General features: G+C 37.2%; 2 protein-coding genes across 8 annotated transcripts; both read right to left on the bottom strand.

The window, feature by feature from the left end:
• Nucleotides 1–278: 278 nt before the first annotated feature.
• LOC111015769 (LEM3 (ligand-effect modulator 3) family protein / CDC50 family protein) lies at nt 279–7,703 on the bottom strand. Of its 7 annotated transcripts, XM_022290917.2 has the most exons (10): nt 7,444–7,703; nt 6,462–6,685; nt 6,075–6,117; nt 5,107–5,168; nt 4,821–4,895; nt 4,048–4,164; nt 3,619–3,689; nt 2,825–3,122; nt 1,048–1,334; nt 279–632 (listed from the first exon to the last, which is right to left on the bottom strand). In XM_022290917.2, exons 2-10 carry the CDS (start codon nt 6,483–6,485, stop codon nt 578–580), a joined length of 1,032 nt encoding a protein of 343 aa, XP_022146609.1. In that variant the 5' UTR covers nt 6,486–6,685; nt 7,444–7,703; the 3' UTR covers nt 279–577. The 7 variants fall into 7 exon arrangements, with proteins under 7 accessions (XP_022146609.1, XP_087978419.1, XP_022146607.1 ...); XM_088122293.1 differs by lacking the exon at nt 4,821–4,895; XM_022290915.2 differs by lacking the exon at nt 6,075–6,117 and having other exon boundaries at nt 7,444–7,702.
• A 1,283-nt stretch (nt 7,704–8,986) lies between these two features.
• On the bottom strand, nt 8,987–11,464 carry LOC111015687 (Transducin/WD40 repeat-like superfamily protein). Its single transcript, XM_022290784.2, has 3 exons — nt 10,696–11,464; nt 9,964–10,264; nt 8,987–9,376 (listed from the first exon to the last, which is right to left on the bottom strand). The coding sequence occupies exons 1-3, from the start codon at nt 11,338–11,340 to the stop codon at nt 9,285–9,287; spliced, it is 1,038 nt and encodes a 345-aa protein (XP_022146476.1). The 5' UTR covers nt 11,341–11,464; the 3' UTR covers nt 8,987–9,284.
• Nucleotides 11,465–13,563: the final 2,099 nt, after the last annotated feature.

Raw genomic sequence — 13,563 nt, 5'->3', positions numbered from 1 at the left:
AGTTGAATATGTAATTATAATAAGCATAAACAATACATCACAAAAATAAAAAATAAAAAAGGATAAGAACACTTGGATAACTAAACCATAAAATTGATGTCTTACAACTTTTGTCGTATAGATTGAGAATGGTGGAGAATAATCTCAATGAAAGAAAGAATATCTCAAATCTGATTATTATGGGAAAAGGATCTCTATTTATAGAGAGAACCTAACTACAAACTAGCAACTAATAGTAACTTGTAGTTAATACACAGTAAAAGATGTTTTAAAAGAAATACAACTATAAAGCTAAACTTTTAAGATTTAATAAGCTATCCCAAAGGCCATATACGGCTACATCAGAGCACATTTACAATGAAAAATGGTTCCCAGATTCAACCCTAGTAATTTGAATCCAATTCCAAACATAATGGTCGCCCTGTACTGGGTTAGAAGTAAAATAACATACTAAGTCACTCCTAAATTATAATTCTGTTCTTTAAAATTTACACCCCCAATAAGAGAAAAAAGTGTGCTGGATTCTGTGGAAACCAACTGCTCTAGTTCCTTGATGCTTCTCACAGCAATATATCATTTAACTCGAACCGCCCATTTTATTCCACGAAGAATAGTTTGTTTCCCCGTACGGCCTGCCAGAAAAACCAAGAAAGAAGAGGCTCATCAAACATAAGCAGGATAGTAGAGTAGAGTGACCTGTCGAAGGAGCAACTTTAGAATACAGTAAGGACATATTTAGATACCAAAATCACTCTTGTCATATTCGAAAATCGCTTCTACATCATTGTCACATTAAGGCATCTGAGAGTGATTTTGGTCTGCCATTGCAAAATCACTCCCATTTAAAATAGTAATGTTTGACAATGATATACAAGTGAGTTTAGATAAATGGCAAAAGTGGTTTTGACTATGCAAAAATCACTCTCAAACATGTCCTAAATCTGAAAAATGTAATAATTGAGCCCAACGACTAGCTATAATGCAGGTTGGCAAAGATGTAGATGCAACATTATGGAAATAAGTTGTGGCACAACTTTGAAATATTACCTCGATTTCATGTGAAGCAATGTGAAGAATAAAGAAATCAATAGCGAAGAAGATCCCACAAAAATGTAGGCAAATCCGAGGAAATCATTTCTTCCCCCCATCCAGCTTGATGTTGAAATGACAAGCTTCTTTCTACCACCAAAGGTGTAAGTGTTGTAGTTGTTCATTAGCTTGACTTCTAGAACATCATCAGCATGCAAATCTTCTTCAAGTCTACCATATAACTTTCTGAAGCTTGGAAGAGCAGCAGTGCGCATCCAGACAATTAGATCTTCATGATCACTCAACTAATATATGAAACAAGAGCCGGCAACCAAAAAGAAGGAAGCAAGAAAAACCAAAATATTTGTCACAACCAGTTTATTTCAAATGAAAAGAAAAAATAACGAAACTAGTAAATATTTAACCACCAGCTTGACTAATCCACAGGCAGAAGTTTAATCACACGAATATATAGACATCGAGAAACACCAATGAGTCTATTCATTCAATTAGTAATAGAATAGTAATACATACGAAGATTCACACACAAGCTTATATCTTAGCCACACTTCAATTCACAGTTCTCATCAGCAGGTTACAAATGGTCGAACCTACTGACTTCATTCTGCATTCATAATTATAGAAAAAAAGCCTTGCCTCACAACCTCTTGAAAAAGTCGGGGTACGGTACCAAAAGTAGGGTCAATAGCATACTAAAGCTTCGTTCTTGAATACTTAAGGAAGCTGCAGGTGAAGCTAGATTAAGGGCACACATGAGTGACACTCTCCCACCCAAGTAAGATGCAGACCTTAAACGTAGGGCTTAACTGTGAAGCTCAGAAACCATTTATACACTGCTAACATACCAGTTAAAATACCACCAACAAGTTTTTAACATGTTACATATATAAATATAAGCCACATGGACCTAATCAAAAACAGGAAGGGGGAATTGGAGGTGATTTAAAAGAGAGGGGTATAGCGTTGGTTAATAAATGGGTATGGAGATAATTTCCCCTTGACAGAGAGTCCATAGGATGATCTCTAGTAAATACGATGCTCACAAGTAGTTCATTGATGGTTGTAGTCAGACGAGAAACCACCCTTTTGGTGCAGTGAAAAAAAAAATATGAAGTCTATATGACCATAAAATTGGCAAAAAGAATTGATGAGTTCTTATATGACACATAAATTGATGAGTTGTCAAATCTCCTCCTTTTGGAAATTTAGAGGCTCAACAGATTCCCAAAGTAGCCTGGACTTTGGATACTTCAGGTATTTGTTTATGCAGCTATTTTCTCTCATTTTTAATTTAACACAATACAGGTAATGGATCAGAAGTTTTATAGGCACATTTGGATCTTTGAAATTGCAAAAAAGAAGGCCATATTCTTACTAAGGAGCTCAATGGTGGGAGGAGTAAGTTAGTCCAAAGAAGAAGCCCGGATAGTTGGCTCCTTCCAAAAATTTGTAGCTCAATTGGAAACGATGAGGAAACTTAAAGTCGCATATTTCTCCTACATAGTTTCTATACTCAAAATTTATGGTTATCTTTTGGAAAATTTGAATTTGGCTTGGTGTTTTCAGGCAGTCAATGTCAACTGTTTTTTAGTACTTTTTATATCATCGGTTCAAAAAAAAAATGGAAAAGATAAAGGCAGACCTCCAAGTTTAGTGTGAGCCCGAAACCCAAACTTTTGCAGACAAAGAAAAGCACATTTCAGGCTCAAATGCTCCTTATAGAAATAATATGTACGGACCATTAGATTATTGTCTGTATACTTGTAGTACTTACAGGAATATTTGGATCCAGGTTTCCACCACCGATCAAGGTTCCATTTTGGAAGTTAAAAGGATATACATGCTTTCCAAATTTGTGTTTGCGGTCACTTTTCCATGCAATGTTCTTCCTGTTCACCTTCAATTCAGATCTCCCAAGGACAAACTTGTACGTATCATTGAACAAACTCCATGCTACCAACCCACAAGGGACAATTGGAATACCATTATGCGACTGTACTGGTTTGCAGGAACTTGTATCGTTGTATGCCAGTCCATGTAAGAGCTGCTTATCACTTCTACTTTTGACATAACTGAAAATAGTTTCCGTATAGTACAAGTTTATGTGCTTGCAAGTTGCAAAGGTGAAATTCAGTTCATAAACAACTCAGACCCCTTTGAAATAACTATTAAGGCATACAATAGATTGTTCTCAAGTTCATACCAGCTACAATTTAAAACATGCTGATAAAGACTAAAGTGCATTAGGAAAAGAAGAGAAAATTAGCTTTCTAACATATTTACAAAAGATGAAAACTTCTAAAAATAATAATAATTATTATAAAAAAAAATCCCTCTAACAAATTAAAAGGTTAATATTGGAAGTAGTTTGAAATTTAAGTGCCTATAGTTGATTCACAGCGCTTTCTAATGATCAAGAACCCCTATTGACGATATCACTTGTTAATGACCATTCTGACGTAATTGGTATTTTAGGATAAAGAAGTTACAGATGAAGAAATATTAAAAAAAGAAAAAGATCAATTAATATAAAATCAAGCATCGTAAAACAGAACAGAAGACCATTACCGTCGGTGGTTCTGATAGTAGTTATCTAGTTGATAGTAGATAAAAATTGGAGCTTTCATAGTCTTGTTGATCTATAAAAGTATTAAAATAAGATTAGTAGGGGAAAAAAGGGACAAAAGAGACTCAAACTCTGCACTGTTGTTTATTACCAGAAGTAGAGTTTTCAGTCCGAATCAAAATTCATCTTTCATTCCAAAGGAAGTATGGTTCTTTCCTATCTGAACTCAGACAGAAACTTAAGCTCCTTTTCTACATACTTATTCTGTTATTTTTTCCCTAATAACACCTCAGTATCAAACTAACCCACTGCCCAAATTAGCCTGTATGTTTTAATTTATCTATAGTTGAAACACAAAAAATAGATTCAATGGAACAATATATTAATAGGAGATTCTGAACATAAGTGCTAAGAAAAAAAATTAAGCATACCTCTAAGGAAAAGGAACAACTTTTGGAGGCTGAACTATCTTTGATATATGCCACCATATTATTTCTAAATGACACGGGCACACATTCAGTATCATATCTGTATACAATTTCAACAACCTGCACGACCATTTTCAACTATTACCGCAGCACATATTTTATATATTAAATTCATTTAATCAAACAACACATAATTTTTCTTTTGATACCCATAAATTGTTTAGTTGTATTTATATATAAAAGAAATAAAGTAATTAGACAAACAAGCCAGTGAAAAAAATTAACATTAAAATAAATTTATAAGCAACTTAATAAGTGGTTGTTAGTAGAACTATATGAAACATTAGACAGTTATTAATATTGTTTTATAGGAATAAAGAGGTAATATCATCAAGCAAATTTATGAGAGGAAGAAGTTCATCAGAAGGTAAAATTGACATGCACTTTAATACTTTGCCCCTTCGGGAACTAAACCATCTGCACTAAATATGCAACATTCTAGTCTCTCTGCAAGGGAAATCGAACTTTTATGCATGCAGGCATCCAAGTAAATACCATGGTGTCTCTTTGGGTGTAGAAGGATGTCTTCCTCCTTGATATTCACAGAAGAGGATGAAATCTTCTGCCCTTGAAATTCAAGGATAATTAACTATAAGTAAGCTTCCATTTTACTGTGCATACATGTATTAGTTACACAACTAATCATTAATTTATCTAATTAAATAAAAAAGAAGTAGTTTAAGATTAATGTTTCAGCATCTATAAGGTACACTTACACTACGGGAAGCTTGAAGGACAACAAGCCCAACTGGAATGAAAAGAATACCCGTTAACAGAAAAACAGAAATAACCTGCGAAGAGACAATCAACATTATAAGGTCAACAATAATGATGTACAGCTCTCCTGGGTCTGGGCCTTGGAGCGGGCACGGGTGCCCCTGGGAATAGGAGAGCAAAGCTCCGACTTACGGTTATAAAAAAAAAAAATAATAATAATAATTATGTACAGAGGCATTATAAAGGACTTAGATGTGTTGGGTCAGGAAGTATTCAAAGACTCACCAAAGCAGGTGTCAATACGGGCTTACAAGCTGGGAGGCTCTGTTGTGTAAAATGGTAATAGGCTGGATTCAATATAACAATTAGACAGTGTTAAAAAAATAACATTAACAGATGATATGCTTGCAGAAAGAAAAGAAGAAGAAAAATGACGAGGGAAAAGAAAATATAATGGTTTCTAAGGATGCATACACGGAAGAATTTCCAAATTGATAATATTACATAATTAAAGTTAAGCCAAAATCCCAAACAAATAGGCAATAAAATTGGCTTGAGGAAGAATTTCATGAACTAGAGAACTTAACTACCAACAATAATTTTAATGATATATTCTCCTTAAAAGAGAATAAGTATTAAACTATTAGAGAAACCAAATATGATGATTTCCTAACATTAGTTAAATAAGTATTAAACTATATTGGTATTCCAATCAGGGCCGTCCAATGTCTTGTTGAATGCCTAGAACTTCTCAAAGATATCAAAGACGAATCAAGTATTGTACATGTTATAAAAACTCCACCAAAAACCCAAAAGAAAAAAAGCATTTTCACGAGACAGAGAACAAAAAAGCCAAGAGACCCAATACAATAAAGTCAAGCTTCATATCTTATTGTACTAAGTACCAACCACCACCTTTCCTGTGGGCATTTAGCATAACTGATGCCTGCCCTCCTTACTTGACCAGTTGTTATACCCTTAAAACTCCAAGTTCCTTCCCATCATCTGACATGGAAGTTAAATCTTTAAGACCCAGTCTCTTTGTGTACACCTTATTCTTGTATTACTATTATCCCATATACCCATTTGCATATTTTACTTGATTTCTAGTCCTACATCTTTCTATAATTCTACCCATTTCACTTCATCTTTAAAACCCATTTTAAATTTAATCAAACATCTCATAAGCACCCAAATGTCTTAACTTGCTTCCTCTTTCCTTTGGCCAAAAAAAAAAAAAAAAGAATACTTACATCTATAGGTTAGCAGACAAAAATGGTAGAATGGTCCCTTCACCTGTGACCAAAGGGAACACGCAAGACATCCCAGTAATTAAATGACAAAAGAGATGCCTTCATCCTACATTTATCTAGCGCCAGCAACATGCAGCATTTGCAAATCAGTAAATCAATTGATCATAAAGTAACAGCATAAAGTTATTGTCAACTAAACCAGTAGATTACCAAGTTCAAAACTAGAGACTGGAACCAAACCCTAAAAGGTTAATAAGCCAAAAAACTCGCTGGATATATAATATTCCAGGTGAATAGTTGTTGAGGGTTTTGCAATCCATGACCACTTAGTTATCCAAGCACTGAGACTTCACAACTTGTATCAATTGTTTGATTCATAGATGTTACCTGTATGCCTCCTTGCTTGTACATTTCCTGCTGGACTTGATTCAGATCTTTCAGGGACCACTGAACTGCTGCTTCCAACCAAATCCATGGTTTCCTCAGTTTTAAATGTGGTGGGGGGAGTCCTGGGAACTTGCACTTGCCAAGCTTTCACTTTCCTAATGTTTCAAAGCTATTGCACCAGAAGTCAGGACCAGAATTTTCTATCAGATCTGAGGCCATACCAACTGCAAATTCAATTTAAGTCTTCCATTTTTAAAATTATGGGTAAAGCAAGCTCTTGAAATGTTTGATATATTGCTTCACTGCTCAGGGATAGTGAACATACATACACATATATTTTAATATTTATTTATTATAACAATAAGACAAGACAACCATAAGTATGTGAGTTTGCGAAAAAAAGAAAAACAGTTGAGTAGATATAAATATCTGTATGTATGTATGTATGTATGTACAGAAATATACATAAATTATGCAATTTTGTCGGAAAAAAGTAATTCTTCGTAAATCCGTGTCTTGATTCGGTTGAGAATTTGCCTCCAGTTTTATTTGCCCCTTGAAATCCAACTACAGGACAGAGAGCTTTTAAATTAAAAAACAAAACAAAATACAAACTATAACGCTAAACGAACTGAAGTAGTATTCCTTTCCATTAATATATACTTCTGTATATTCGAAGACTTCACTCGAACATAAACGTAAAAGTCAACTAAATGTATTCAAATTGATACTTCAGTATCTCGAATACGACCAATCCGATGAAAACGAATACGCGCGCACACAAACCAGGTATTAAATATCCCCTAACTGCTATTTTCCATCACTATATCATTCCGGAGTACATGAAAAGAAGCAAGGAAATGAAATTCACAAAAGGTACCGCAAATATGCATCACATGATAATTCCATATAATTCTACAAGGATCCAAGCATAGGTGATGAGCGTGAGAACTGAAATTCGGACGAGATGTGGCGGAGTTACCTGGAGATGTGGGGAGGTAGAATAATTGATGCATACCGATTACAGAGCACTCAATCCATGGATGCGATGCGGCAACAGAAGCGAGGAAGAGGCGGATTGGATAGGGCAAAGAGAAAGTGGATTCAGTACTGTATATTTGGCTTTGGCTATGGCTACGGAGAAGCTGTTGAAGAGAAAGCGCTGTCCGCACAGGTTTGTTGGATGTTGTGCTCCCATTCTCTCGCTCTCCATTTCATTTTCATGGAAAATGTTTGCCGTAATATTATGCTACCCATCGTGAATTAATAATTATCTCAATTATAAATACAGGCCATATTTGTTAGTTAATTAAAAGATAAAAATTAAAGGAAGAAAATTAAACAGTTAGATTTATACCAGATAAAATTTTTAGTCTTAATGTAATTCTTCCATTCACAATTATTTAACACTTCGTTAGATAATTTAATTATTTCATTTTATACATTCGCGATTCTTAAATATTATTGACGGATTCTGACATTTTGTTTGTCGACGTCATGGTCGTTGCCTCATCCTTCTTTTATACGTTGACGACAACATTCTCACCGGGAATGAATGAATGATTCTTCTCTTTTATTCGATTTCATCAAGGAGCTTGACCCGGATCTGACATGTCGCTTGCTGAAAAGAAAAACCGAATTCCTCTCGAAGGCCCTGAAAATGCTATGAGGTGTTCGAAAATGGTTGAAGTTAGTTGAATAGGAGGATCACTATGACTATAGCCGAAGGATGAACTGGATATGGACAGTTCCAATAAGATTTCATTCTTGAGACAAATCATGAATGAAAGCTATCATAGTACTTAATATTTTCCCGTCATACTATGAGAATTTAGTTCCTCCATTTTAAAAAGTGTGTAATTAATTTTTTATTTTTTAATATTGTATCTAATTTTTAATTTTTAATTTTGTAGGCAAGAAATAATAGATATTTTTTAAACTGACAGAATTTATTATATATCATATACAAAACTAAAAGTAAAAAAAAGAAAAAAAAAGCTTGAGTTCGAATGGTAAGGGTTCGCATCTCCCTAACATAGCAAAAATATTTTAATTACGTGCATTTTAGTTAAAAAAATTAATCTAAAATCACCTTGATGTTTAATTTTACATTATTAAAAGTTTTTTTTAAGTAATTCGCAATCAACCACGTGAATTAAAAATACTTTAATCACAAAACACTTGTAAGTACTCTCTTGTTTTTTCTTTTCTATAGGAATACAAATTTGAAGAAAAAGATACCTGACTTTTGAGTATGGAAAAAAATATATTTTATTCTCAAACGAGAAAAATTAGCGAATGATTTAAAAAAAAAATTTGAATGAAGAGGCGTATGGAGTAAAAATCCTCATATAAGATTGTTGTAATAACATAATTACTAAAAATGAGGTGACAATGTTAGCATAGAAAAGAAAAAGAATTGTGATTCCTTTTAGCTCTAAAAGAGACTAGAAATCAAAGGTATTTGAAAATCCTTGGGATTTTACCGATGACAAAATCATATGAGAATGCTTTAACTACAAATGTTCATAAAAATGGAAGTTATTCATATCAAAATTCCGTCTATTACTAACCATTTCAAACACAATACAGGTACAGAGCACCACTTTGTTTGCCGTTGCCTCAATATGAATACTGAAAAGATTTAATGATATTTCCTATGCGAATCAATATAAACACTTGTTTTCATGTCAAAACTTAAATACAGCAGGTGTACAGGGGAGAAGCTAAATAAAGAACAATTCTCCACGGCATAAGGCGCCCCCCTCCAACCACCAGCAGCATCTAATAATCAGCCAACTCAATGTATGTTATTTAGTTTCCTTATTCAGCCATCTCATTGTTGTCAGTGGCATTTGGCGGTACACACTGCCCTTCATCTGATGTGTTCTTCCCAACCTGTGGTCGCCTAAGAGCTGATCAAGACAGGAAAGACAGATTAAATAAAATGTCTGCAATATGATTTCTTAGAATCTGTCTAAAACTAGTTTGAGGTTTAAGCTAGTGATGGGAAATAAAAAATAACCGACGTAAGCGATAAGAATCTTCCGTGTTCTCTTCAAGCAAAGTTCAGTTTATTTGATTTTCATCCTCGGAATAAAGCCAGATAATTCTTACAGCCCCCATCCACATGAAAATTACTTGCATTTAGTTGGTAAGTATGGGAATGATAACAAGCTTATTGTTTTAGAAATGCGGCATTGATCCTAGCCCATGACAGTTGAATTCTCATAAATCCTAGCACATGACATGTATTAGTATTTGACAACAAGAATCATATAAAATTGAAGGAAAATGCTGTATGATCAAGCTGTGATTATCCCCTGAGGATAGTTAAGGTGCGAGTAAAGTAGCACATATATTTTGTTTCGAGAAAACAATCAAAGGAAGATAACAGAGGTAACCATGAATACCAAAGTGTGAACGTGCTATGCAAATGATGATAATGTGTTGTATAAAAGAGTATGTAAAGCAACACAAGGAGAAAAGAAAATAATCTTACATTTAAGAGCCGATCCAGCAAGACAAGTTAGCCTTGATTTTGTATTTGCCTCAGCTAATGGATTTGGCTTGTCCTTAATTGCCATGCGAACATCCCAAATGCGTATAACTCCATCAGTCGATGCAGAAGCAACTACATGTGGATCATCATCAGAGAAAGCACCAGAGGAATTCTTTGTGAGAACAACAATCCCTTTGACACGGGCAGCATGTGCTTCTTCTATAGAATATGCCACCTTCCCACTTTTTACATCCCATGCCGTAAGACAGCGGTCCTCTCCACCGGTAAGCAGAATTCCGTTCTGTACAAGTTCCAATAACAATTGAACACAAGGAAAATAAACCTTCTATAAACATGAGAACTAAAAAAAGGTTACATGATCTCTGAATCGGTTCCTTTTGACCGCCTATAAACTTCTTATTTCCTGAACGATTAATCTCTAAACACCATTAATTCAAGATTAGTGCAACTGCAAACGAATATACTGAATTCCTTAAAATAGGATACTATAACGTTCAACATGCACAGAAACTTCGAAACTTTTCGGAGTTCAAAGGAACCAGCTCCTTAAGAAATGTGCTACAAATTCAAGCTTACAATTTGAGGATAAATAATCTATGTTGTATCTATTTTCAATGTTATTTATAAACCTGAGACCAGCCCATACAGGAAAATCACGTCTGGCAACAAATGGCAAATACGAATTCAAAGCAAAACACCTATTAGACTGACCTCGCAAGGCGTGGCACAAAGAACCCGCTTCTTGTTCTCGAACTCGCACAGCAGCCGCGCATCCTCTGCCTCATGCACCGATACCTTGTCCTCCATGACCATGAAAAACTTATCCCCGCCCACATCAAACTTCACCAAACTAGCCTCTCTCCCCAACCTGCAATAGAAACTCCTCCTTCCCCGAACCAAATTGATCATAGCCAAGCAATCATCGCGACCCACAGTCAACGCGAGCTTTCCAGAGGGGTGGACAGAGAGATCGTTAACAGCCTTCCTGTGAGGCCAAACAGTCTTGAGGTGGACAAAAGGGTCGGCATCGTAGATACATACGGAACCATCCGCGGCAGCGGAGACAAGGTTGCGAGGAAACGATAGGTGGGGAGGGGTGTAGAACGAGAGAGCGGTTAGAGACGCAGAGTGGTCGTGAAGCGATCCGAGAGAGGAGGCAGTAGAGAGGTCGTAGAGGTGGATGGTATCATCGGCGCCACCGGAAGCAGCGATGGGGCCGGCGGCGGCGAGGGTTCTGATGGCGGAAATATGGGAAGGGTAGGAGAAAATAGGGGTTAGCGACAGAGTTTGGGATTCGGCGGGTCTAAGCTTGAACCCCCAAATGAATCTTTCATAGGAGCCGGCTATGAGACTCATGGAGGCGGCGGCGGAGGCGGCGGAACTCGCCGGCGGCTACTTTCTTGTGGGTATCTGCCTGACCTTCGCTTCAAAGAAACTTGAGAAGGGTTTCGTTAGGGTTTTAGGAAACGCACCTCTTCCTTCCTGCAGTAGCTGCTGTCAATGTCACGCATTATTTTTTTATTTTTTCTAAATTAAATTTACGATTTTTTTAATAATAAATGTTTCTGTAAAGTATCCAAAATATTAGGTATAAATCTCATTTTTTAAATATGTAGGAGTGAGAAATCGAAATCACAACCTCACGATTGGAAATATATGCTAATTACGACGAATAATGTTCACTTTGATTTTTAGTGCTCGATTTTGAAAAATATTTTGGTTGTTATTATTATATTTTTACCTTTTTCTTACACTCTGTTATCATATTTTTTTTTACTTAATATATGCTCACACAATTAAAAAAAGAAAACTATATGTCCATTTATTAAAGTCAAGAGGATGAAAATTAATCTTTTTTTTTATTTACCTGCTAAAAAATATATTTTTTATTGTTTTAGAAGTTAAAAGTACCTAAATTTAATATTTCTAGAGTCGAGGGACAAAAAAAAGCTGAAGATGTTTAGCAAAATAATTCCATTATTTTCATTGCCTTGTCATAATGGAAAGTTTTAGACCTTTGGGAGGCAGAAAATGAAATCATATGTGTTTATGCAAAGATATGCACAACAGTGTATTTCAGATTACAGCTCGAACTCGGCCTCCGGACCGATCTGAATACTTGGGCGGACCTGCACAAAAGGTGAGCACTCCGACGATCAAGTCAGTATAGGTCGGTTTCCCAGTTTAGTTCGAGGTCAGAAATCATCGTACCTGATCGCGGAGTGAGGTCCTCTACTTATGGGTGGTAGTCCCGCTAATCTCGCGACGGTTACACCCGGTAATCTCGGGACCGTCGGTTACACCCGGTAATCTCGGGACCGACGGTTACACCCGAGAATCACGCCGCTGACAGTAGCTCACATCGGCCCCCACCGAGCTTCCCGGTAGGTCGGACCTCGGCCAGGTTCACCTCGGCCCTCATACTCAGCATCTGTCAACGCTAGTGGTGGTGATCTCGGCGGTCCGAGCTGGGGCATGACTCATGGTCACCTTGGGGTACCAATGGCTGTCCTCCACGTGTCCAGAGTATTCTTTCCCCCAAACATTGGCCCCCTCTCTGTCTGGTCCGATCTCGACTTGGCAGAGAAGTTCATTTGATTTGCTTCGGACACGTGGCGACTCCCTATTCGTGGGAAAACGTAACCGTTGCGGTGGATTTATCATCGGAATATTCAAATATTCCGACGCTTCGGATCTCCGGGAAGATCCTAGCCGCTCGTTGATTACACGTGTACGGTGGGGAAATTTCCCGACGAGCTATAAATACCCCCAGCCCTTCAGGTCATACCTTACGTTTCCTGAATTCTTGGAGTTCGATCTGAAGGCAGCTCGAACCCTTGGTAGGTCGGTCTCTTCCCTCACTTTCTCTTTCGAACGTAGTTGTCATGTCGTCCTCTTTTAGCAGCAACTTAGGATCCGACGAGGATTTAGCTCGTAGGTTAGAGTCCGAGCTCGAGGAGATAGAAAACTTTAGGTTCTCCGATGACGGGGAGGATAGTGATGCCTCCACCTCGGGTCAGGGTTTGGAATACCCTTCTAGGATACCTGAGCACTACCTCGGATCCCTTCGTAGGGGGTTCGCTATCCCCGAGAACATCCTCCTTAGGATTCCGGAGGAGGGGGAGAGAGCTGACAATCCTCCAGAAGGATGGGTCACTCTCTACTTCAAAATGTCTGAGTACGGCCTCAGACTTCCCCTTCACCCTTTTGTCCAAGAGTTTCTTTTCCGAACTGGACTGGCTCCGGCTCAAGTGGCCCCCAATGGGTGGGGTGTCATTTTCGCTTTGGCCATCCTTTTTTGGCTACGAGCTCGGGATAGTGAAGAGGTCGAGCTGTTGGACGTAGACCAGCTCCTCGCGTGCTTCGAAGCGAAAAGGATAGCTAAGAAGCCTGGTCGCTTCTATATGTGCGCAAGGAAAGGCGCAGGCGGTATAGTTAAGGGGCAGACCTCCATCAAGGGATGGGTGAGGAAGTGGTTCTACGCTTCTGGGGAATGGCTTGCAAAGGACGAGTCAGGTCGTTCCTTCTTTGACGTTCCCACTAGGTTTGGGAACCTAGGTACGGAGTAGTTCTTACTTT

Source organism: Momordica charantia (genome assembly GCF_013281855.1).
Source record: "Momordica charantia cultivar OHB3-1 chromosome 1 unlocalized genomic scaffold, Mcharantia_2.0 BLBB01000001.1, whole genome shotgun sequence".
Lineage (NCBI taxonomy): Eukaryota > Viridiplantae > Streptophyta > Magnoliopsida > Cucurbitales > Cucurbitaceae > Momordica > Momordica charantia.
This window is presented reverse-complemented; position numbering and strand designations above follow the sequence as displayed.

Coding starts and splice junctions, on each gene's coding strand:
- LOC111015769 (XM_022290915.2), bottom strand. CDS start 6,549: ATGGATTTGGTTGGAAGCAGCAGTTCAGTGGTCCCTGAAAGATCTGAA. Junction 4,896..5,106: donor CCGTATTGACACCTGCTTTG/GTGAGTCTTTGA, acceptor GTCTCTTCGCAG/GTTATTTCTGTTTTTCTGTT. Junction 3,690..4,047: donor GTTGTTCCTTTTCCTTAGAG/GTATGCTTAATT, acceptor ATACTTTTATAG/ATCAACAAGACTATGAAAGC.
- LOC111015687 (XM_022290784.2), bottom strand. CDS start 11,340: ATGAGTCTCATAGCCGGCTCCTATGAAAGATTCATTTGGGGGTTCAAG. Junction 10,265..10,695: donor TTTGTGCCACGCCTTGCGAG/GTCAGTCTAATA, acceptor GAACTTGTACAG/AACGGAATTCTGCTTACCGG. Junction 9,377..9,963: donor TGCTGGATCGGCTCTTAAAT/GTAAGATTATTT, acceptor TGTCTTGATCAG/CTCTTAGGCGACCACAGGTT.